Below are 23,914 nucleotides of genomic sequence, written 5' to 3'. Positions count from 1 at the left end.
GTGTTGACCTTGCGCCACAAGGCGCTAGCAAAGCACGCGCTGGGTGTGCGCACCAATCTCCCTCCGAAGTGCTCGCGTGCGCACGCCGTTCAGGAAAACCCCTTCGATGGAATGCGACAAACGATAGAAAAAAGCAATGCGGGGAAATGAAAGGGAAACCTCTGGGTGCACCATCTGCCAGCGCCGCTTAGAGATCTTCCGCGGGTTCTCCTAATTCGTCAGGCTTTGGCAGCCAGAGCCTAATCTCTTCCCATCATTAGAGTCAGGGACCAGAGGAGCCGCTCGCAGAAAGTCACGGGCTGCCCCCGCTGCTCTTTAAACCTATAAAGCAGCTGATGGAGACTTATGAAGCCGCGCACGCCTTTTGACACCCACCATGCGACGATTAGCCAGCCGTGCCTCGCATGCCTCCGCGGCTGGCCTCAGAGGCGACCGCTGGACCAGCCCACGAACACTTGCCAAGTGGCGCTCCGCTCTGAAACGGCATGTATTATTCAGCTGCCTTAAGACTGCAGATGCATCTTTCGGTGTCGCTGGGGCGCGCGCGTTTTTCTCTTTGTTATGCTGGGCTTCAAAACGCTAACACTAAGGGGCACCAGAGACCCGGGCTGCAGCGGGGAAATACACCAGTAACCGGTTGCTGCAGAAGTGAACTCATAACTTATACGAGGCAAAGGCGCACAGAAAAAACACAGCGTGAGGGGGTAGCGACGGGTTCAGTGGTAACCCCGACAGAGGTACCACAAAACACAAGAACTTCTAGAAATCTTCCCCTTTCATGGCACGCGTGCTGCAGAAGGGAAATAAAAGAGCGCATCGGCACAAATGCAGGTTTTTGTGTGGGAAATGTTGCAGGTGTTTTTGAGTGGGTGAGTGCGTGCTCCCGTGGCCCCAGGCTGGTTCATCTGCACATCCGTTGCTTTTGGGCATCGCTTTTTAGGGTTTGTGGTGGTCGAGGGGACCCTAATGTTGTGGGTGCTAAGGGGCAGAGCTGAAGCACGTGAGCGTGAATAAAACGCGGCAGCACGCGGTTTCCTGGGCTGCGTTGGGGTTTTAATGAAGACAGGAGTTGCCCACCGTCGCTGCCTGTCACCGCACTCCATTAGCGCATGCCGGGGGACCCTCTGCCGTTCCACCGCACTATGTAAATGGGGGGATTTCAAGGAAACGCCGGCATGATGAGGCAGCTGACATGTGTTTGCCCGCGATCCCCCACCCTCCCCCTCTCCTCCTCAAGCATGAGGCAGAGGCGCCAGTGCGCCAGGGCAGAGAGCGCTCGGTGCCGGGGATGACGCAGAAGAGGCAGCTCCCCCCAAAAAGAGTTTCAGGACAAAGATGGCGGCCACCTAGACCCGGACCAAGATGACTGTGGCCGTCGGGAGGCAGTACGCAGGGTATTCCGCCTGCTGCGTCAAGGCCAAAACACCAGGCTGAGCGGGGCGCCTGCGCTCCCTCCACCCAGAGCCTCGCGCGTTCGCCGCCGCCGCGGGGAAAGGGAGAAGGCGGATGAAAGTGCGGACCGCGCGTCTTCGTCGGGAGGGAGGCATGCTGCTGTCACGGGCTCCGGGGCTATGGGGGCCTGCCGTCTGACCATGCCCGGGTCCGGATCCCTCTCGGCGCTCGTTGGATGGGTTTAACCCCTCGGCATCCGCAGCCACCTGCACCCGTCCCCGCCTAAGGTGGGGGTCGGGCGCCAGCGGACCCCACCGGACCCGCAGGGGAGAGGCCAAACCTTCCCCGAGTCAATGAATATTGTGGAGCCATTGGGAGCAGCGGAGCCCTGGCGGTGGAGTCGGCCCGGTCCCAAAATATGAGCAGGGGCGCCTGGATGTGTCGGCAGCACGATGACGGCCTGAGGATCTGCTTCGCACCCCGGGAAAACGAGAAGCCCTTCACTGATTCGGAGAGGGCGCAGAAATGGCGCCTCTCGCTGGCCTCCCTGCTCTTCTTCACCGTCCTGCTATCTGATCACCTGTGGTTCTGCGCCGAGGCCAACCTGACGAGGACCCGGGAGAAGGAGCAGGGGCCCCTGGCCGCGATGGGTGGCAGCCCCTCTCCCCCTGCACCTGCGGCTGCCCACCTCCTCCCACCCACCCCCAGCTCCTCCTCGCGGAGGAACCACACCAGAGGCAAAAAGGATATTTTTCTAAGAAATTTTACCAAACCTGTGTGTCAGCTAGAAAACTCTGATTACCCCCTTAGCCCGTATTCTGATCAGTGCTTCAGAGTGGACGATGCTGATTATGTCTGTAGGACCTTGAGCGAGCGGCCGGCCCGGAAGGCCACCCGCCTGGAACTAAGCGATTTTTACCTTTCCTTTTGTAATTCCTACACACTTTCGGATCTATTCGCCGGGCTCTCGAACCCGGACACTTTTAACTGCAGCGGGGATGTGGTCCAGGATGGGGATGGTCTCGGATGCAGGCAGTGCGTCCAGGCGTACCAGGTCTACGACCAACATGCTCAGGAGAAATTCGTCGAGTTCGAGCTTTTGCTACAGAAGTATTTGCAATCGGACGAGTATTCGGTGAAATCGTGTTCGGAAGACTGCAAGGTAGGGGGCCTCAGTGTGGCTGCCTGGCCCTGGGTGCAGATTGTGTAACCCGGGGCGGTCAGAACTTGCAAAAGTCACCGCGCGCTCGCTGTGCCTCGGAGAGGTAGAGCGCAGTGCGCGCCGGTGGCTTATTTATGAAACGTGCTGTCTAGGGCTGTGTTTCTATGCGGTTTTATAGAAAGGCAGGGTTAGGGATTGCATGCTAATGAGGCGCATCTGGTGTGGAGATGCAGCGGTGGCGTGCAGCCTTTTCATGTGTGGTGTGGGTCCTGGGCGCTTGCCTTGTGACAGAACACCGGTAACTGCCACTGCCAGGCTGAGAGGCAGAAGTCAGAGGGATCACGTGTGTCAACGACTTGTCTGGGGGGGGTTTAAACATGGTGCAGTGTGTTTGGTAGCCCGTTTGGTAGCCCTGCAGATCTGCCTAACTCACAGGGCTCGCTGGTATTGCAGTTGCTGGAGTGAATTCACTACTCGATTGTGTTAAGTTCCCAGGCTTGTGCAAATGTCCGTTATGCTTTTTTTGTGGGTGACAGCGAAGGTCTCGCTCTGGCAATAACTTCCAAGGTGGGGTGATTTCGACATTCCCTGAAGGACAAGCCACGGAAAGCTACATGTGTGACAAATCAGTGTGTAAAAAATGAGCGCCGTCCTTGTGCAGTGTGAGCTTTCCCCGAGTCACAAAAAAAACACCATTTCTGTAGGGTCGAAAAAAATGTGTGTCTTTGTAGATTGAGCCTTGTGCCCGCCTCCCAGTGCACAGCGTTGTGGACGAGACCCGCTCAAGGACTAGAGCGGATGTAAACAGACACCGCAGTGACCTTTGGTGGGGAGGCAACGGTGGCAGCATTTCAATAGGCTTCATCAATATTCGCGGTGTATCTCCAGCCCGCTCCAAAGAGATTATCTTTCATGGTGGCTGGGAGGAGGCTACGTCGTCCGAAGTGGACTTGTCAGCAACAGCCTGCTTCTCACGCACTGCCCCTTTCCCCGAGCAGCGAAAGGGGCAGTGGCTAGATTCTGCTGAACACTGCGAGGAGGTGTTGCCTGCTCCACTTGGAGTCCCCCAGGAAGGAGCACGCCTACCCCCAACTTAATTAGCACCGTGTAGGCTGCAGTGCTGGTAGTCACTGCATGAGGCTGGCTTTGCAGCGCACGGTGCGGTTTGTGGCTTGTGAACGACACTGAGAGGGTTGCCAGCGTATGGTGGAATGTCGGCGCAGTATAAATGGGCTCTCCCACCCGCACTGGTGCCGGTGGGAGAAGGTGAAGTCTGATCGGATTTTCCGGTGTCAGAGAAGGGTTGCAGCACGGCTGTCCCGTCTGGGCTCCTCTTTGTTCACTGCAGGCAGCAAGAGCCGGCTGCACCGGTTGCTGCACCGCACAAATAAAACACGAGCGAATTCTGATAGAGATGTTGCCGGTGACAATCTGTCTGTGTCATTCGACACCCCCGGAAAGCGTTGAGATCTGCCGATGTTCCATTGTGTGCAATTGGTTGTTGTGTACTATGTGACGTTGTGATGTCATCATGGGATATGCCACACAGTTCATGGGGGTGGCCCCATGTGAGCGTGGCACTGCATATTCAGCCTAAACGGTATTGGAAATGTAAATCGTATTTTTATAGGCCAAACGGGAACATATATTAATGCACATACTTGTTTTAAGCTTATACATGGTATTATAGTAAAGGCATACAACAATGAATCTGTGGCGTACTATACATCCCCTCTCTCCATCACCACATACCCCTGCCACAACCGTGTGTTTGAATACAAACATCGCACCCACGCATGCGGTGATCGTATATGCTTGTAGCCGCATAAGGTATGGCGCATCCAAACAGAGGCAGCCCAGTGTGTAGTACAGCACAGTATGTGCCCTCAACATATCAATGCAGACTTGTCAACAAATAACACTTGTGCGAATTAGGCCGGACGTGCAGTTGTTTCGCTTATGTAAGATGCCGTTATGCAACAAAACCCTCGACGCAGGCTGTGTACACAAGCAGGCGTGGGGTCACGCTGTTTAACACCAGGGGGACGTGTTATGAGGCACTATGTCACAATCTGTTCCCCAAAAGAGGTCACGTGAGTGTAGGCTGATGAACGCAGCTGTGTCGTAGTTCAGTGAGTCGACAGGTGAAATGGCTCTACCAGTACAGATGATGGGGAAGGAAGGCCCAGCAGGGATCTCAGGAGAGCCGCCCTGTTTGTTGCTGTGCATGCCATGTTAACAATAAGGAGTCAGGCGCAGTTGATGACCCATGCACTTTATTAGCCTTTAATGTTCTTACTAATTGTTAAACGAAAACAAAGTGTGAGTTGTGTGATTCTTCCATTGTTGACAACAGAAGGCGTGACCGAAAAGTCTGCGGTGAAAGAAGTGAGAGTGTTGTGTGGCGACACTGCTTCTATACATTAACTGGGGTCCCTGATAGCGAGGGAGACCTGCTCAAGGGGATTGCAGGTCAAAGTTCAGAAATAAAGGGCGCTGCCACTGTCTGAGGCTGCCAGAGCGCCGTGCGCTGTTCCTGGTGCTGAAGCTGGCCCGAGTTCGTACCTACAGGAGAGCAGTGTGTTCTGTGTTTCCATGCTTTGTGGGTTTCTGGCACTGTGATGACTGGGGTTACTCTGAGCGCCTGGACTGTTTGAGTCGCGTGCCCTTGTCCACTCAAAAATAAGGGCCAGCGATCTACAGAGGAATATTTTGCTTGCAGAACTGGTGCTACATTGAGAGGAAGATCTGCTCAAGGGGGGTGCTGATGAAGACAGCGTTGCCACTGAAGCGATCACCAAGTACGGTGAGCTCTCCGTGGTGCTGAATTGCTGTAGGTAGTCTCATCGGTTAGCTGCTTCCTGGCGAGCAGCCTGACTTTTGTGTTTCTGGTTCTTGCTTGTGTTTGGCATTATTGAGACTGGGATAAGAACCTTGAGCGCCAGGCCTGTCTGCGCCTTGTCGCCTCAGAAAGGAGAGTGCTCTCACGCGTAGAGTGAAGGGGCACCCACTGGGGAAAGCAGCCCCGGTGAGGGCTGTAGGACAGCGCGCAGAGCGCGGCACGTGGGAGGCTGCTCAAGGTCTGAGCTCTCCGTGGTGCTGAAACCTCAGTCGCTGCGGCTGGCACGTGCCAGCTGGAGAGCAGGCGTAGATCGGTGCGGGATGAGCTCCAGTGGGTGACAGAGAGATCTGCCCGCCTTTGATTGTGAGATGCAGCACAAAGATAATGTGCTCAACCCAACCCGTGCATCTGGACGCCAGCCGCTTACAAGGTCACCCCTCCATGTAATCCTGTTTATTTCAGAAGCAATCATGACTGTGGCCGTTTCACGCGTTTCACACACCTCTAAGGTAAAATCTGAATTCGCAGCGAAGGCAAAAGGGCGAACACAGATGGCCTTCCAAGCAGCAGCCATAGCAAAAACACCCACAGGAATAGATTGGCAGATCCCAGGTCACCCGAGGGCAATGAGGGCACACTCTGTGAGGAAACGATTGTATATATTAGGCTGGTTTCAAGTGACGGAGAGTCCAGTACATGCCTGCGGAAGGAGCAGGATGTGTGTGTGGGTGGGGTGGCTGGGGTGGGGGCGGAGAGGGGGCGTGCACAGCTAACAGGAGAACTGAGCGTTTGTGAGATGTCAAGCAGAAATTGCGGTGCCTCCAGTTCAGAATGTGTGCACCCTGCACTAACAATAGCTGTATTTCAAACACACGGCAGTACAGTCTTTAGTGAATATATCTTCCGCATATGACACTCACGCTGTGTTGCATAGCACAGCTTGAAACAGTTTGCAATGACAGCAGTCGAGGCAGTTCTAGACTAAACATCTCTGCAGTCTGCTGATTGGCTGGAGTTTGTTGTGGTCACTTTCGGCTGTGTTTACAAAACATTTCAAGTGAAGTTAGTGGGCACCTAGTCCACATTAACTCTTAAACTGAGGTCTGTATGTGCAAGGCCTTCGGTGCTGGAAAGCCGACGTAATCTGCGAACATATTTCGTCAAGTTCTCGACTGTTACAATATATGGCAGCCAGTTTATTACTTTTATGTCCGTAAGAAGCTGGGCCACTGGAATTATGCGGAAGATCCGAACCAAAGTATGAAGCACGGATAACTAAATAATGCTGCAATAAAAAGTGAATAATGCAGTTTACGGAGGCATATTTTGTGATAGCATTATTTAATTGTTTTGCTATTTTACACTGTCTTGACAAAAGTTTAACCTAATGAGTATCAGGTTGGCACTCGACTACCACAATACGCATCTGAGGCCATCCACTGCAGGACAACTTGTGTCGCTGCGCTCTTAGTAACTTTTTAACTGTTTGAGCTAGACACATTTTTTCAATCTGTACATTTTATAGCAGTTGATTGATTATTTGGCAAATTCGCCAAATCCATAGATTTGCAGAAAACACGGCAGTAACAGAATCGTGTAATTCCACTGGCCCTGATAATACGGCGCAAACATAAACAACTGGCTGATTTACATCTGGCAACAATGATTATTTTGTGTTAACACCTGGCTTGGCAATTTGTGTTTCTTTTCATGCCTCGTTTCTCATAAACATGCCGGAGCATTCTTCAATAAATTATGGCCTGCAACCAAAGCTTGCAAAATGTGTGTTCACCTTGTACAGTGCAGTGTTATGCTCAAGGTGACAGCACTGAAGGGCAGTAGCGTGCATAATGTTGACATCTCGAGTGCAGGTGCAGTTCCACGAATGTAGGCCTTCTCACACGACCGAGATCGCGAGGGTTTAACCTCTGTAATGAATTTTTTTAATTGTATTCTGTTCATGGGTGTACCTAAAATCATATGCACACCATGCAGCCTTTTACAGGCCTGTGACATCACAGGCACGTTGGTACGAGCTCTGCGGCCTATACAAGTAAATGGGGATCTTGTTATGTAACATAATATGGAGATATGTAAAGTGCACGCCCGCCCACGTCCTGGGTCTCTTGGCACCGAATTTGCAGTTATGTATTGCTACTTACCTCAATGGTACTCATTTTATCTATGTCAGAAGTATGAAAGGCTATGGGGACCTGCTGGGATTAAACTGTGACTGTGAGGTCAAACACAAATCAAGGAAGTGGATGAATCAGTCCACTGAGCTAATGACCCAGTGCAATTTATACATTTCAAGACAAGAGCTAGATTTTTCTCGAATTACTCAAATAAACCCAATGCTAACCGTTGTACACATATCACACCGACATGCATACAAGTTATGGTATACCAAGTATGGATGCAAACTGATTGAACATTGAGTGTTTCTGAGTTCAGCAGAAAATTATACATGTGTGCTTTTCCTCATTCTGAGTTCTATTCAGTCAAACATGTACACATTAAGAAAGGGCAGAGAGCTTGCGTTCAAACCAGGCACTCACCGTTTGGACTATAACTGGGAGCTGAATGGTTGATTCTAGGCCTGGGTAGAGTTCGCAGAGTTGTGCTAAGCGGAGCCCCACAAAGTGCTTATAAAACTAGTGACGGAGTCCACTATGTCCTGCTGTTCATGCCGATTTGCGGCACCAGGAGTTTTTCCCACGTGGTAATATCAGCACGAATGGCATCAAACAGAACGCCAGTGGGTGGTGCTTTTTTCTGCCACTCAAGTTGATTTCCTACTCGAGCGGCAACTTCCTCAACGTGAGCGGCGGCTTTCTTAACTCGAGTAGTGGTGACCTGCTGCGACCGCCCAGGTTCAGAAACCTCATCAGGAGGTGGTCTACTGTGCCATTTCTTTTGCTTGCCCTCATCAACTTAATATTGGTGAGCCACGGGAAAGAAAAAGGTTTTCTCTGACTCACTTTGTGGAGTTTTTCATATCTCTGTGCTCTGAGCAGAGTGGGTAAAACTCTGTGAACTCAACCGGCGCAGCAGAATTCTTTGCCCATCCTTAGTTGATATGCCTCTTCCTGTTTTGGTTCATGACACAGAATGGCAGGGATATCTATGGCACCCAGGTAGCAGCTGCACCCCAAAGAAGTGGCAATGACCTATTCATTCTACAATGGACAGTGTATAAGATTTCTATTGTCCAATGTATGATGTGTGTGAATACTGTCTGGTGTTGGAGTTTTTGACATTTTCAGGTGTATTTGAGCTCATAAGACAAATATGATTTAGGAAACGTACACTGCTGATACGTTCAACACCTGGTAGCCCAACGTAAAACATTTCAATGTAATTTCCAGTCAGTCATTAGGTGGGAATGGCAAGGCATTGTGGGGGGTTTTGCAGTGGCATCATTTGCCTAACATTTGTTTCACTATGCTTCACAGTGTGCAGTGCATAACTTATTCGCACTTTCCAAATATCAACAACACAATTTTGATATGCAAAAATGATCACACACTGAAAGCTGTACAGTAACTGTGATCGAAACACAGTTTTCCTGTAATATACCACATTTCATTTTTTACTATCACAAATATCCCTAGTTGGATTATTTGCGATACAATATGTAAGGGTAAGAGTAATAATGGGGTGTGCGTAACTTGTGCAATTTGTGATAATTCATCAAAATGACAGCAAAATTATGCAAGATTACACAGAATTGTATGAGGAGCGTAACCCTGTATTTAGGGCTAATTTTATAGTGCAAAATGCACCCACACGTCCAAAGTGGACCCAGGGAATGATTTTGCGCTAAGAAAATAGTTGTCAATTTACTAGAACAGCCAGCAGCCGCTTGCACTCTGTTCCTGTGCTCTTGCAGTATACATCTTCCCTTCAAATTGCTCTAAATTATGCGAGCAAGCATAATCACATAATTCTAAGTAATTTTGCATCAAGGGTAATGGAAAATTACTTAATTTATTCAGATTACTTTAGCGTAATTAACATTTTGCCTAGGAATACTTCATATCAAATCCTACAGGACCAGAGGGAGTGCTACATATAGTAAGCTCAAGCTTTCTAAATGCTGCTGCATTTACTCAGTGTAACTCAATCCTATGCCTCTAAAGAGTAGACGATACTTCTTTAGTTAAGAATGTTAGGCCCTGTTGTTGACCTGCGTGGGGCCCATTATAAGACCATTATGGGCCACGTAGGTATTTTCGTACTCTGGCTTGCTGTGTTTTTTGTTCAGTGTGCTTGTGGAATGGGTGACTTTCTTGTCTTTATTCTCCCTATCTCTATTTTTCTGGTCTTCACTCACCGATTGAGTGGAACGTGGGTTGCTGGTTCTATGGGTAAGTTGGGTACTCGGGTCACAGTTGTGGACGTATACTTTGAGCCCTAAGGATGGGTCAAGGTCTGTCAAGAGTCTTGGAGGTTTAGTTTTATTAAGAATTTCTTTTAACTACTTATCCTCTTTAGGAACTGTTTTGCTAACACCTTGCCAGTGGTTTGTGATCCATTGTACTCCTCGCTGTTTCGAAATGATTACATTGTGGTGTCTAAAATTTTGAAAAAAAAATATTAAGAAAGAATGTCAGATCCAATTCTTTTTAGGTGTTATACTATTCTAAGCACACATTCAGATCTGGCAACTTACATAGTGCAGCCGTTTGTCACAGGAATTCAGCTTTCTTCACATTGTCGTCCTGTGACAAGCTGACACCGCATTGTGAAAGGCGGGAATAGCTGGGAACCCTTGAAAAGAACGGGCCTGTATAGCTGATGTCCAGCAGGGACTTTGCAAATTCCCTATCACACAGGCACCCTACTTAAAAGCTTTGTTTGTGTTTTGAGGAAAGTTTGAGGGGTCGCAGTCACTGTTCGGTGTAAGATCCCACCTCTCTCTGCACCCTGCTTCCCCTCTCCCATTGCAAAAAGCTTTTCACAGGTGGAAGATCTGTGCATTTAATAGGTGTTTGGTCCGTGTCTTCAGAAGTGCCAGTGTTCAGATGGCGCAATTGGCGTGGTCTGTTTTGCCCAATCCGTGAATAGTAGTCTGTGGTAGCAGAATAGTTCCTACAGCACTCTGACGTGCAGTTGCTTAATACAGTAATCGGTGGATGCATACGAGTGAAAAAATACAGATTTTGGTATTTCAGCATCACCATTCTTTTACTGGAGGTGGACAATCCCTGGTAGTTTCTAAAGAAAAGGACATCATAAAAGTGTGCAGCTACCTTATTCAGAAAGGAGAATTTGATAGGTTGTGTTTTAACTGGGGGGAGCATGTGGTAGCAGGGAAGACAAACTGCTGTATTTGGAAGGTGGCACATTTCATGTCATGGGGATCTCCAAAATCATCTACTCCCCAGAATTTGGGGGAGGAAAACACTCCTGTTTTTTCACAGACTCTCTGCTATATATTTCTATGTGCTTCCTTCTTAATGGAGGACTCACCCGGTATAGTTGTCTATAATGTGCAGACTCAGCCTCTTTTTTTGGGGGGACCTCTTTGATGTTATTAGGGAGCTCAATGTTGGGACTGGAAAGGAATAAAATGCCTCTTGGTGTCCACCTGTTTACTGAAGTCTTTATTTTTGGGGGCACCTTTTGGCAAGACAGGATGTGCACAGAGTTCTACCGGCTCCTGCGTCCTTTGGACTTAAAAAGCCCATCCCCTTTCAAGCCTAATATTAATTTCAGCCATGAATAAAGACATGTATGCCTTTCTGGCTACGGTCAGGGGTGGTACCTGAGTTATGCTGTCCATTGGGTCCAAACTAACTACGAATAGAGTTGTGCAAGGACAGGGTGGGTGTCAGCTGCGGCCGTCGCAAGTAAGCATGGTGGGGTGAGGCAGGGGCGGGACAGGGGCGGAGCCGGGTGTGAGGAGGGGAAGTCGACAGACGACTGACTGAATAGGTCAAATTAAATAAATAAATAAAACCTATTCCGCCGTCTGCAAGTTCCCTCCCACCACGCCTGCTCCCCCACTTTACCACCCCACCGCGCTTACCTGCACCGGCTGCGACTGGTGGGTGTGTATGGCAGCTCATCCTTCTGACAATATCACTTCTCTTGTGCACAATAGAAGTTGTCCACCCTAAAGTACTTTTTATGGACTGAGAGCAACCTGTCGTAATTTTTTGTTTTGTGTGTGAAAAAACTATGACTTCATAAGTATGTTAGGTGAATTGGGTATTGCACACAACATTGATTGATACAATTTGATAAGCTACACGGAGGTATTCAAGATTTGGTAGGAGAGTACTGCAGAAAAGAAGAATGTTTTATTTTGTAGCTAATTTGTAGGCTAGGAAAATGTATTTACCTACAAATATTTACAGCCCTGAACCTGGATAAGTACTAATTCTGAATTGAGTATACCAGTGTAATACCATATGAGATGCTGTGAAAAGTAAGAGTCGCACAACGGAAGCATCAATAGTAAACCATTTTTATAATTTTATTAAAACTGCATACTCACTGTGAAATTCTCTTCTTGTGAATATGCTGGAAGAGGTCATTAGATTCAGAGGTCTTTCCTATGTCATTGTTTACATTCATTGTAATGTCTCAGTGGCATATTTTTGCATCAAGCCTGGAGGAAAAAGGATTGATCAAGTTAACAGTTTACCAACAACTGTCATTTAAGTTGTCAATTTATAGTTTTATCCAAACTCATGTGCTGCGGTTTCTGACCAACACTGTTTCATCACATCAGCACTATCTCTACTTTTCCCTGCTTTGTAGCCTCGCACTGAAGCTGCTATTAGTTGATTGGTTGGACATTGAATAGGACAATCCCTCTCATATACTTTCTTTACTCGGGGGGTATATTTATGAGCCCGTTGAGTTGTACTTGCACCACACAATATGGTCCAAGAGCGATGCAGCTCAAAAATGCGATTTATGAAGCCACGCAAGGCCACCTTGCATGAATAGGCCAATCTCTCTCATATACCTTCCATACTTAGGGGTATATTTATGAACCCCTTTGCATTGTACTTTCACCATGCAATATGGTGCAAGAGCGACGCAACTTAAAAATGAGATTTATGAAGCCACACAAGGCCACCTTGCGTGGACCTCAGTGGCTTCATAAATCTCGAGTAAAGCAACGCAGCGCAAATTGCTGTGTTGCCGTACTCTGCACCGCTCTCCCCATGCAACTTTCAGGTTTTTTTGACGCATTCTCACATTCACGAGAACTGGTAAACCTGGGAATGGTCCCTGGGGAGGCATAACCCAGAGAAATATCTTTATTTTTCCTTTTTTCCTCCTCTCCTCTCTATGTGTGCTGCATTCTGCAGCACACACAGAAAGAGGAATTTGCCTCATAGGATTGTTTTTGTGCAGGATGGTGCCCCTTCCTGCACAAAAACAATCATGCATGCAACACAGGCACCCGTGCACCTTGGTGTAAGGATGCCTGCTTTGGGTCTAGGAAGCCAAAACGGTGCCAGCGCAGGAACAAACACAGGAATGCTAAGTATTCTTTTACATACAGTGCATTCCTGCCCTTTCCCATTGATGCAGCTCAGCAGGGTGACTTGCTGTGTTGCACTGCACCACATTCTCATAAATATGCTCCTAAATCCTATGAATTTCACAGGAACACATGGGTAAGTTTAGCGTTTAATATAAATCACTGACCACACACTTCTTATCCTTTAGCACAACCCAAAATTGTCATATTATCAAGTATAAATAGAACAGCAGCATTTAAGAGCATAGTACAGATGAACACTGTAGGAACATCCATCTGTTCTGGTCCTGGGACTTTAGTTTTCGGACCTCTATTTGTCCTGATGTCTGCTAAACCTGCAACGATCACTGCCACCTTTCTTTGTGAGTACTATTTGCCATTGAAAAATGATGTGCTGATTTCCCACAAGTTTACTTAAAACTGTTTACTCATCATTTTGAGACCAATTTTGTGACAAGAGCGATTATGGGGCATATTACCAACAACTAGCGATATTTATCGCTAAATGGGCTTAGCGTGTATTTTTTTAACGCCAAGCATCGCCGGATATTATCGCAGAGATAACGTGCTATTAGCAATGTTTATCTCTAAAGCGATAAAATATCCGGCGTTAGCGGCGAAATGCGTGCATATCGCTAGTAATCCAGCGATATTCGCGCATTATCTCTAATGAGGACTTAGCCATAATATCCAACTCCCATTGGATATAATGGCTAAAAACTGGTCTGAGCAGGCGTTAGTTTTTGGAGATATTCGCGCTATGCGCGAATATTTCCATCGCTATGCCTGCCTTGCTAATAGGAGATAGCGACGTTAGCGACTGCTTTCAGTCGCTAACAGGTAGGGTACTCCCACTTTGCATGTCATTAGCGATAAATATCGCTGACATGCAAAGCGGGCCCCAAACCGCTCACTATCTCCTACAAGCTGTCGCTAACTGCTGTTAGCGACAGCTTGCTAATAGAGCGATAGAATTATCACCGCTTAGCGGCCGAAAACGGCCGCTAAAGCGGGGATAATCACATATCGCCCACCTTGGTAATATGCCCCTTTGACCGTACTTTTTCTCCTAGAAACAACCGAAAAGGATAGCGAAACTCACAATAAATCTCAGCTATAGAAATAGACTTGAATAACAGCAGACTGAACACGTGTTCATATCTTCAAACAAGTCATGGCCTTCATTTTCCTCTCTTGTGCTATAAGCTGGCACCAGAGTATTTGATGATTTCACTTTGGGGACACTTAGAAATTCCAATGGTTATTCCAGGCAATGAGTGCCCAGCTTTTTAACTCTCGTTGTGTTTATGAATAGGAAGTGCCATTTTATATAATTTAAATAGCGTCAAATAAAATATATTGCATTCAAAGTTAGGGTCTGGTTTTGAGTTTGGTGGACTGTTACCCATCACAAACGTGACAGATAGCCCTTCCGCTTTATTACCATTTTCATAGCATATAAGTAACTTTTAATAGGGGGGGGGTGGGGCAGAAAATTAGCCACATTTGAGGTGGGGTAGGGTAATCCATCTGCCAAACTCTAAATCTGTCTCTACGTTTTTTGACAAAACTGAATTTATGTGGAGATAAAATCTCAGATTTAGAAATAAACTTTTCAATACAGCAGAATAGTTCTTTCCTTTAATACAACATTTCACACTAACCAAGTAAAACAGGCACATGCTTGTGACCTATTATGCTCTACAATATAAACCATGAAAACTATGTTGAGCTTCAAGTACATTTATGCAACATAGAGGAGCATCATTCTCTGGTCTTATTGACCGGAGGTTTGTCATTTGTCCTAAAGATGAAGTCAAGCATTCTATACTCACCTTCGTCGATCACTTTCTAGGAGTACCTCTCCTTTCTGGCCAAACGTGATCTGATGGAGTGGTATACTGCTCAATCTTCTCTCCAACTGCCTTTTACTCTATCTGACAGAAAAACATATCCAATTGCTTTGGATTACACTATGAGGGCAATAGTGCAGTTCAAGGAAGGCAGGGCCGGACTGGCTACCGGGCGTTTTGGCAGCATGAGGGCTGATTTCGTTGATGGGGACCTATGTGTGCTGAACAAAATTTGATTTGCTTAGTTTATTTCGAAGCACACCCAGGTCTCCATCAACGAAATTAGCCCCCACCGCAGTGACATCAGCCCCCAGCTCAGCAGCATGCCAAAACGTCCGGTAGCCAGTCCGGCCCTGAAGGAACGAGGCCATGTTTTTGATTCTGTGGTCACAATAATGGCTGTAATGTTACTTACCATTCGCCGTTTCCCCAAAAAATTCAACATGTATTTTGAAATAGGAAATAGGAGTCTACGTTTAGTGTTTTCCATATTTTCACGTTGTTTAAGAGTCCTGTGACAACAAACAGTAGAGGTCCAAGAATGACAATTCATTACTGACATCATTCCATAAGACTTGTACGAATGGATTAATAATCCCATTATGTCACTTTGTACAAATACATGTATGGAGGGAGGGGTTAAACCACATCTTTCCAGAAGCTTTAAAACATGTTTACATGCATAAATGTAGAGGCAAAGTACAGATTGTTATTGACTGATACATGTAAAATATATCTACAACTTGGTTAAACTTAATGAAAATAGAGTGGCAATGTTTTGCTAGTGGCGCCTGTTGCAGAAAGAGTGTAAGAACACTGTTTTGGAATTCGCAATCACATCACACTTTTGCACTTTCTTTAATGTCATATGACTATTGAAATTTCTCAAATCATTCACCACCTTGTCAGGGAGTATGTATCACATTAATGTCTGTTACTTTGGGCCTCATTACTATGTCGATCGAACTGCCACCAACTGACCATCGGTGGCGGTCTGACCGATCGACAGCCTTTCGGTCCGGATTACAATACAAGCGGTTGGACCCTAATGGGTCCGGGGGAAGATCGCAGCCTCTGACAGGATCAGTGAACCCCGTCGGGGCAGCAGTTGTAATTACGATATCCCTTTCTGACAGCCTTTTAGTGTCAGAAAGACTGTTGTGAACAGGCTGTCAGAAACCGATTTTGGGGGCCCCAAACAGGGTCACTTCCAACCTGGGCCTCTATAAAGTTGCCCATGGAGCAAAAGTAATGCCCCCATACAACTCCATGCACCATGTGCCATGCACCACATGGTGAATGGCACACCGCGCATGGATGTGCAGGAACTGCTCCTTTACATGGCGGCTTGTGCTGCAGCCCTTTTTCTGGGCCGCAGCACAAGTCATTTTGTAAAGGAGCACTTTGCGACCGCCAACCCAGTGGCCACATCATAATGCTGCAGTTGGACCTCCAACTGCTTGTCGAGCAGTCTACTGACCGCCACGATAGCGGTCGGTAGTCTGACTAACTGCCATCCTAATAAGGCCCTTTGTGTCAGAAAACTGTAATGTGTACTGTGGTACAATGTGGCTGATCTAAGGACAGTCATAGAATGATGAGGTTGCAGACGTGTATGGGTTTAGGTGGGTGTAAAACCTGCTGATAGTTATTGGCCATCGCTCCCTCTAAAGTCATGTTGCACTCTAATATTACACACTGAGTCAGTTTTGATTTCCTGACATGTACTTTACCATTAGAGGAATCGTAAGAGAGTTCTGCCATAGGGCAAGTGCATAGCCTTTAGACAAAAACTCATAAAATATGCCCCATTCAAATTGGGTTTCGACCAGGATGTTGAGGAAAACATACTATAGAAGCACACTATATGGTGAAAATGCTGAGGACCAAAATATAGACAGGAAAGTATAGATTTACTCTACTTAACTCTGTGAATATTCACAATGATGATATATTTATTGCTTCAAGTTATATAGATGTGGAGTTGGGGATAGTAAATTTATACTTATCTGCATTCACGCTTCCTCACAATATTTAGGTTGCCGATATATGGGCAGCAATATCTTAGCCTCACAATATTTATTTCCTTGATATTAGCCACACAATCATTTTTATCTTTCTTATTGAGTAAACAGTGTGTTAGTATCTTTGAAATAAATGATGTCACATAGCATAAACTGCCCATTAGTCATATTTGTTCTCAACGGCATGGTAGGTGCAATTATGTAGTGATCTACCCTTTCTTTGAGACTGTCTGTTTGTGAGTAGGCCTATGTTTCTCTGTGGAACTGAGCAGTCTCCAAGTAATAACAAAGGGTCTTAAATTTGGAGAAAATTCTGATCCCCAAAAACAAGTCGTATTATGAAAGGGTTATTCACTAAGGTTTTACATGCGTGCTCTCATTGCACAAAGCATTACAGAGCATTGCACGAATCTACTTTCCATTATTAAATCTAGCTGATGCACCACAACATAGTGACATAACGCACCTGAGCATGCCTTAGTAAATAACCCCCTTATTTTACTAGTTTAGAGCACCTTGTGGGGCCAGCTGCCTACCTGCAGAGATAAAGTACCTGGTGCACCATAGAACACCCTTAGGGCAGTAGGATATAGGGTAATCCTAAAAGGATGCTAAGGTGATGATAAAAGACATGTACTTGAAAGTCCCATTCGAACCCTTTTGAATTCCCATATGCCTCTCCAGGACAGCTCCATCCTAGATGGAGCGTAGTTAGCCCTATGGCGCCTGTGGCGGACCCTCATTTTGCTGCCCTGCGTGGCCAGAGTGAAGAGTGGGGGGGGGGAGGTTGCTGGCGAGATCTCTGGTTCGTTTGTTGGAAGACTGCAGTTAAGAGCGGGCGGATGTGGTCGCCCCCAAAGCTCAGGCCACTCGGGCGTACTGCCCCCCCTTTGCTACGCCACTGACAACCCTGCTCCCAGCAATTCCGCTTCAGTACAGGAAGTGCTGCAATTGGTAGAATAGACGGGAACTTGAGGCAGGGCCAGTATTACACTAAAGAGACTGAACGCAGTTGCCTTGTGGTGTCACCACAAATGGCCACAATAGGCAAACTAAGTGTAACAAATGGCCTCGAAGGACCTCTCTTGCTAGGGGGACGGGAATATGCAAAGGTAAAAAATGCATGGGTTACTGAGGATAATTGATCTGGAACTGCTCTCAGATCCCAGTAGTAATACCAATAAGTGTGGGGCACATTCAAAACAGTATTAATGGGTGTTGTTGGTGCTGTAGTTGCCAGGATGAAAACAACAATACTTGAAAAACTAAGTTGGCTGACATCTTTCCCTACGGATTGTCTATAATACAACATAAATAACTGTACTTTCAAAATATTCTTTCCCAGGTAAATCATTTTTCACTTATTTGTGATAACTGTCTTTTTCATAGTTTTATTAACTGTAGAATAGGGGTGGATGAAATTGTTATATTTTTATGTAATATATGTGTAATTTGTGGAGAAGTTATACTTCTAGAAATGCATTTGCGTGTGCTTAATGTACAAAGTTCAAGAAAGATATGTGTGGGAGTCTGATTCAAGAAGTACATTTCCCTCACATCAGTTTTACAGTTTGTGTGAAACATTTTTTTTGTTGGAAAAAATATAGGAAAAATATTTCTCACCCAAAAATGGTCTTGTGTAATAAAACATTTCCCTGGCGACCGAATCCTAGGCCCTGATCTGCGACTGTTTATATAGACAATGGCACCATTGAGCAAGTTAAATCCTGTATCAGAACTGTTGAATGTGAAGGGTGTCTTTCGAGTTCTTATTTTTTATTATAGTCATTTGGACTCTCATTTGAATGGCCAACCATGACCACGCGCCAATGTTATAGTCAAAAACTATAAAACTGAAGACAGACAATCCCCTTTCAGTATGTACTTTATAGAACTGGATGCACACATGAAGGAGAGTGAACTAGTTAATGAACTTGGTTATCATCATTACAAACGTTCCATGTTAGATATCAAGTATTGACCAACAACTTTAGATTAAAAGTGTAGTTTCCTTCTGTGTGCAGAATTAACAATTGCAGAATCCATCTACAACAAGATGTTATGAATGTATTCCCTCATGAATATCATGCCAAATCCCAAATGCGGCCTATTGTTGCTGTTTGCGTGCAATCCATCTCAACAATCCTCATTTACGCGTCTGCATTCAATTGGAACATGTGTGTTCCTAAACAATAGTACACTTTGTTACTTTTAAACTTTCACTCAGCTCTGCACAGTGCGGATTTCTCTCCGATAAGACTAAAATCCAGAACAACACCCTTCCACTGAGTAGAATTATTTCACCATGGGTTAAGTATTGTTGTAGACTAAAGAAGTCATGAAATAAAGTGTGTGTTCCTAAAAAGTACAAAATGTGCTGTAGTTTCTTTAAGGCATAAAGGTTTTATTGTTTTAGGGCAAAAAGAATTGTTATTCTAGATAATCCCTGGGCAAATCAGAAAGTCTCTAGAGAGAGATTGTAGTAAATCTCCCTTAAAGTTTGAACATTTGTTGAAAAAAAGGCCACTAGGACGAGACAATTTAGCAGCCTCAGTGTTTTTTGATTGTATGTGGATTGAGTAGTTAGCAACTAGGAACATACTAACTAACTACCAAAAGAAGTCTCTAACTGCTAAAAAAATTAGTTTTATCAAAAGCACACTGAATGTTGCAGCATGTTGTAGAAATTACATTTTACTTGCATTGAAAGCAGAATAAGACAGATAATAATGAAATAATAAGCAGGATAATTAAATAGCAACATCACAGATTTGCTTTATTCCATGGTTTAGCTTTTTTAATAATTTAAAATAGTTTCTTAAGTTCTTCATCATAAAGCATCGTCAGTCTTTGGGAATGGAATAACACTTCCCTGTAATTTAGGCGAGGCCTGAATAGCCATGTTTTCCATTTTTATTAACCATGGCTAGGAAACCTCAGACATCAGACAGTTTTCTTGGATTTCTTCATTTTACACCCTTCAAGTCAATTGCCTAAGACTGGCTTATGTTTCATTCCTCTGCAAGGCTTTTCCAACTTTGAGATATACAAGACTTTGCTCAGTGGCCTCACAGCTCCCCCACAGCACCACCTACAACGTAAAGGTCATTAGGGAGCAAAAGCAGCCTGACATTATTAGTGGCAGAAGTCTGTAAAATTCAAGGGAACTGCACTATTCTCTTTGTGTTTAGCAACAGCTTTAACATTTACTCTCCTTACAGTTGGATTAGGTGGATTCGTCAATGAAGTATGAGTAAACATGATCGACACTTCTCTGTAAATGCTATGCATAATCATTTAATTGGTGTTTCACCTAATATTTAGGCTTCCAACTACTTAGAAAGGAATGCCAGCTGAAGTATACACAGTCAACACATTGATTCACAGCAGGGTTGCGAAACAGGCAAAACCAGAACAAAAAAAGCACATTATAGATAGAATTGGATAAGCTCTAGTAGAATGGTGCCATTAAGCTTGTTTTAACATCATATATTGCCCTATATAAATTTAATAAAGAATGAAAAGTGAAGCATCACCTTATTGAAGCAAACTAATCATGCCGTTAGTCATTTTCCTCCAGTGGCAGCCGCCACAAATATAGGGGGCAGGTGGAGGAAGGGGGGGGGAGGGGTCACACATGGGGGGAAGGAGATAGAAATCATAGATAAAAAAAACATAACTTCAGCCGCTGGCCACTTCCAGCATCGTGCCGCCTCTCCTCTTCCTGGGTCCCAGCAGTCCCTGAGGCATACTCCCATCCAGTCCCTGTCCTGCAGAGCAGCGCGGGGATTGGCCTGAGCAGGCTAGAAGGACACTCCACTGAGGTAATGGAGTCTGTAGAGTTTCTCCAGCCTGGCTGCTGAATGCAGCTGGGCTGGAGAAAACCTAAGTGCGCATGTGTCTTTTGGTCGGCCTGAGACAACCGGCCAAACACACATGAGCGCTTAGGAAATGGAGTGCATCTACTCCTCCTCCTCCCCCTCCCATGCCTCGGCCCGCCCCTTCTAACAGTGCTGGCTAAGAGACAGGAAATGCTAAATAAAATGATGCAATATTCGTTTTATTTTACATTTGCTGGTTCTGAGCCAGGCAGTGGGGCCATGCCCCTTCGCCATTACGGAGGAGCCGCTGCTGTTTTCCTCCCTAAAAAAGTTGAATATTGTATAGTGTATAAACGCGTTGTCATAAATACTTCATTCAAGCGTAGGTTTGTGCATCGCTGGTCTCTCTTACGTTTGCATTTGGAGATCTATGTGACATAAGGATACATGTCACTGCTTCATAGTCGGCAACAATAATTCCTACGGAGAAGATAACATATTTTTGAGAGAACTGTGTTAACATAATCAATGCCAAGTATTCAGCCTTCACTTCATGAACAGTTGCAAAATGTTGAAAACAATGTTGTTTTTAAAGTGCATGAGGTAAATCAGCGATTGGAATGAGTTCTTGAAAAAAATACATGCCCAAGACAGGAAACAGAGTGAGGTAATCTCTGCTAACGTTATCTCCAATAATATAGGGGCATATTATCAAGGGGGTTTATCTCCGCTTTTTTGGCTTTAAAAGCCAAGAAAGCGGAGATAAAATTATCTCCCTATTACCTAGCTGTCGCTAACACCAGTTAGCGACAGCTAGTAGGAGATAGCGACCATCTTGGGCCCCGCTTTGCATGTCAGTGATATTTATCACTAATGACATACAAAGTGGGCGTGCCAAGATGTTAGCGACTGGAAACAGTCGCTAACATCGCTATCTCCTATTACCTACTTTTGGAGATATTCGCGCTAAGCGTGAATATCTCCAAAAGCTAACACCTGCTCCTGCGCAGTTCTTAGCCATGTTATCCAATAGTAGGTGGATAACATGGCTAAGAGCATTAGCTCGGTAATGCATGAATATCGCTGACTTTTCAGCGATATTCATGCATTTCGGCCAATTTTTATCGCTTAGGAGATATACCTTGATAATAGCAAGGTTCCTAAGCGATAAAAATCGCAGCAGCTCGGCGATAAAAATATCGCCGTTAAACCAACATAGCGATAATTATCGCTAGTTGTTGGTAATATGCCCCATAGTCTTTTTTTGTCTTCGCCATTTGGCTAACCCTGCAAGAACTGTCTCTAATTTAACATATACGATGTCAAATATAAAGCTACAACTGTCTTTGTTCTTATGTTTCGTTTACTTACCTTAGAGGTACTTTTTACCAATCTCGAAAATTTTACAAAAAGCTCCTTGACATCTCATTTATTGGCAGAGTGGCACTATATAAATATTTAACATTAAGTTAAATACAGACAATCTGGATCTTTAGAGCTGACGCTGCTTTTACACAGAGTCCATATCACAAACCAATTCTGGAGAAATGACCTTCTTTGAATAATGAATGAAAGGTATGCACAGAAAACATGAATGTTCACAAGTATGCTGACAATATGTTTTCCTCTGTTATATATATTTAATGAAAGTACAGTAATTTGGTAGACGGCGAATTGCATTGTGGAGTCAATAGAGCAGCTGAATATTAAATCAGTCACATAAATTATTGGCACGCTTAGAAACACATCAGTTAACATTGAATTTTCCTACTTGATTGTTAAACTGGGTAACTTTATCTGGATGTTGCATTTCCCAACAATGTATTTGTTTCTCGAGAATCCCGTATGATCACGGGCAAGCAGAATTCCATCGTAATGTCCCAACCCGAGTCATAAATCTTTATCTGTGAGGAGTTGTCATTATAAATGTGAATTATTACTAAGTTGGCAATACTGATTCACTTAACATTTTTCTATGATTAATTGATATTCAGCAGACGTAGGTGTGACTTTTTCCATTGAGATCCATGTGTAAGACATACTTAGGCATTGACTTAATCCAAAAAGTTTTTCTGTGAATAAGCTGCCCAAGGGGTAAAATACAACTTTCACAGAAGCAAATTCGGGACTCTCTTCCTGTTATAGATATTAGTTTTCAGAAGTGGTTTAGCAATTGTTAACTTCAATTATTTTTCTTTTTATTGTCCATTTTACAGTAACATTGTGAACATTAATGACCAAATGTTGAGTTTCGAATTTCTTGACTACTATAACAGTCTTTTCCTAATCTCATCTGGTTAATGATTCGCCAGAATTTAAAAATATGCTGAGTCATGTATATGGATAATAACGCGTAAGTTCTTTATCTTATCCACTGGTTTCAGTGCCAGTCAATAATTATATAACTCATACAATGTGATGACCCTCAGTGTTTGTTTTGACTTTGATTGGCAGGTCATGATTTCTATAAGGATGCAGAGTAATGAGGTTGTGTCTCCTTGTAAGAACGAGGAAAACTTTATCAGGACAGTCACCCTCTAAGCTCCACTGGCGCACTATGATTCCCCTTGAGTGGCACCCCCTGTGTTCCTGATTATTGGTAAAGGCAGAAGGCGCATTTCCTAGTCAAACGGCCAGATTCATCAATGTCCCGTTTTGCGAGTCCTTAATAGCGATTATTAAGGAATCGCTATTAAAGACTCGCAAAACGGGATTCATGTAGAAATCGCAAAAAAAATTGCGATTCCTACAGCTTCCTTATTTACGATTAGCAAATTGCTAATCGCAAATAAGGAATGACTCCCCATTCATTCCTATGGGCCGCAAATAAGGAATAACTCCCCATTCATTCCTATGGGCCTAAAGGCCCATAGGAATGAATGGGGAGTTATTCCTTATTTGAGATTAGCAATTTGCTAATCGCAAATAAGGATGCGATTTCAAGGGTGCCAGGGGTGTCCAAATGACACCCTGTAGCACCCTTGAAATGAAAATGTAGACTGATGTTGCGCACACACATGTCCAAAGGACATGTGTGTGTGTAACATACAACTTAGAAAAATGCACTAAAGTGCATTTTTCTAAGTTTTCGCTATTTACCACGAAGTCAGACTTCGCGGTAAATAGCGGCCAAAAATTGCGAATTCGCAGTTCTGAAATGGTTCATGAATTGCATTTAAGGAATCTCAAATAGAGATTCCTTAAATGCAATTCCTCGCAATATAGCGATTTCGCATTTTGCGATTTTTGCATTTGGGATGATGAATCCCAAATGCAAAAATTGCGCTCGCAAAGGGCCAGATTCTCAGAATCT

The 23,914-nt window shown here is 44.9% G+C and overlaps 1 protein-coding gene across 1 annotated transcript in view; it reads left to right on the top strand.

Moving 5' to 3' along the window:
* Nucleotides 1-1,810: 1,810 nt before the first annotated feature.
* The window catches only part of NALF1 (NALCN channel auxiliary factor 1), a 1,236,035-nt gene continuing 1,213,931 nt past the window's right edge, over nucleotides 1,811-23,914 (top strand). Inside the window, exon 1 of the mRNA XM_078656179.1 lies at nucleotides 1,811-2,554. Within this exon, the coding sequence (XP_078512305.1) occupies nucleotides 1,811-2,554 (744 nt within the window). The remainder of the gene's footprint in view (nucleotides 2,555-23,914) is intronic.

This window comes from Lissotriton helveticus, chromosome 8, assembly GCF_964261635.1.
Source record: "Lissotriton helveticus chromosome 8, aLisHel1.1, whole genome shotgun sequence".
NCBI classification, from domain to species: domain Eukaryota; kingdom Metazoa; phylum Chordata; class Amphibia; order Caudata; family Salamandridae; genus Lissotriton; species Lissotriton helveticus.
The sequence above is the reverse complement of the archived record's forward strand: the minus strand, read 5'-3'. Positions and strand labels throughout refer to the sequence as shown.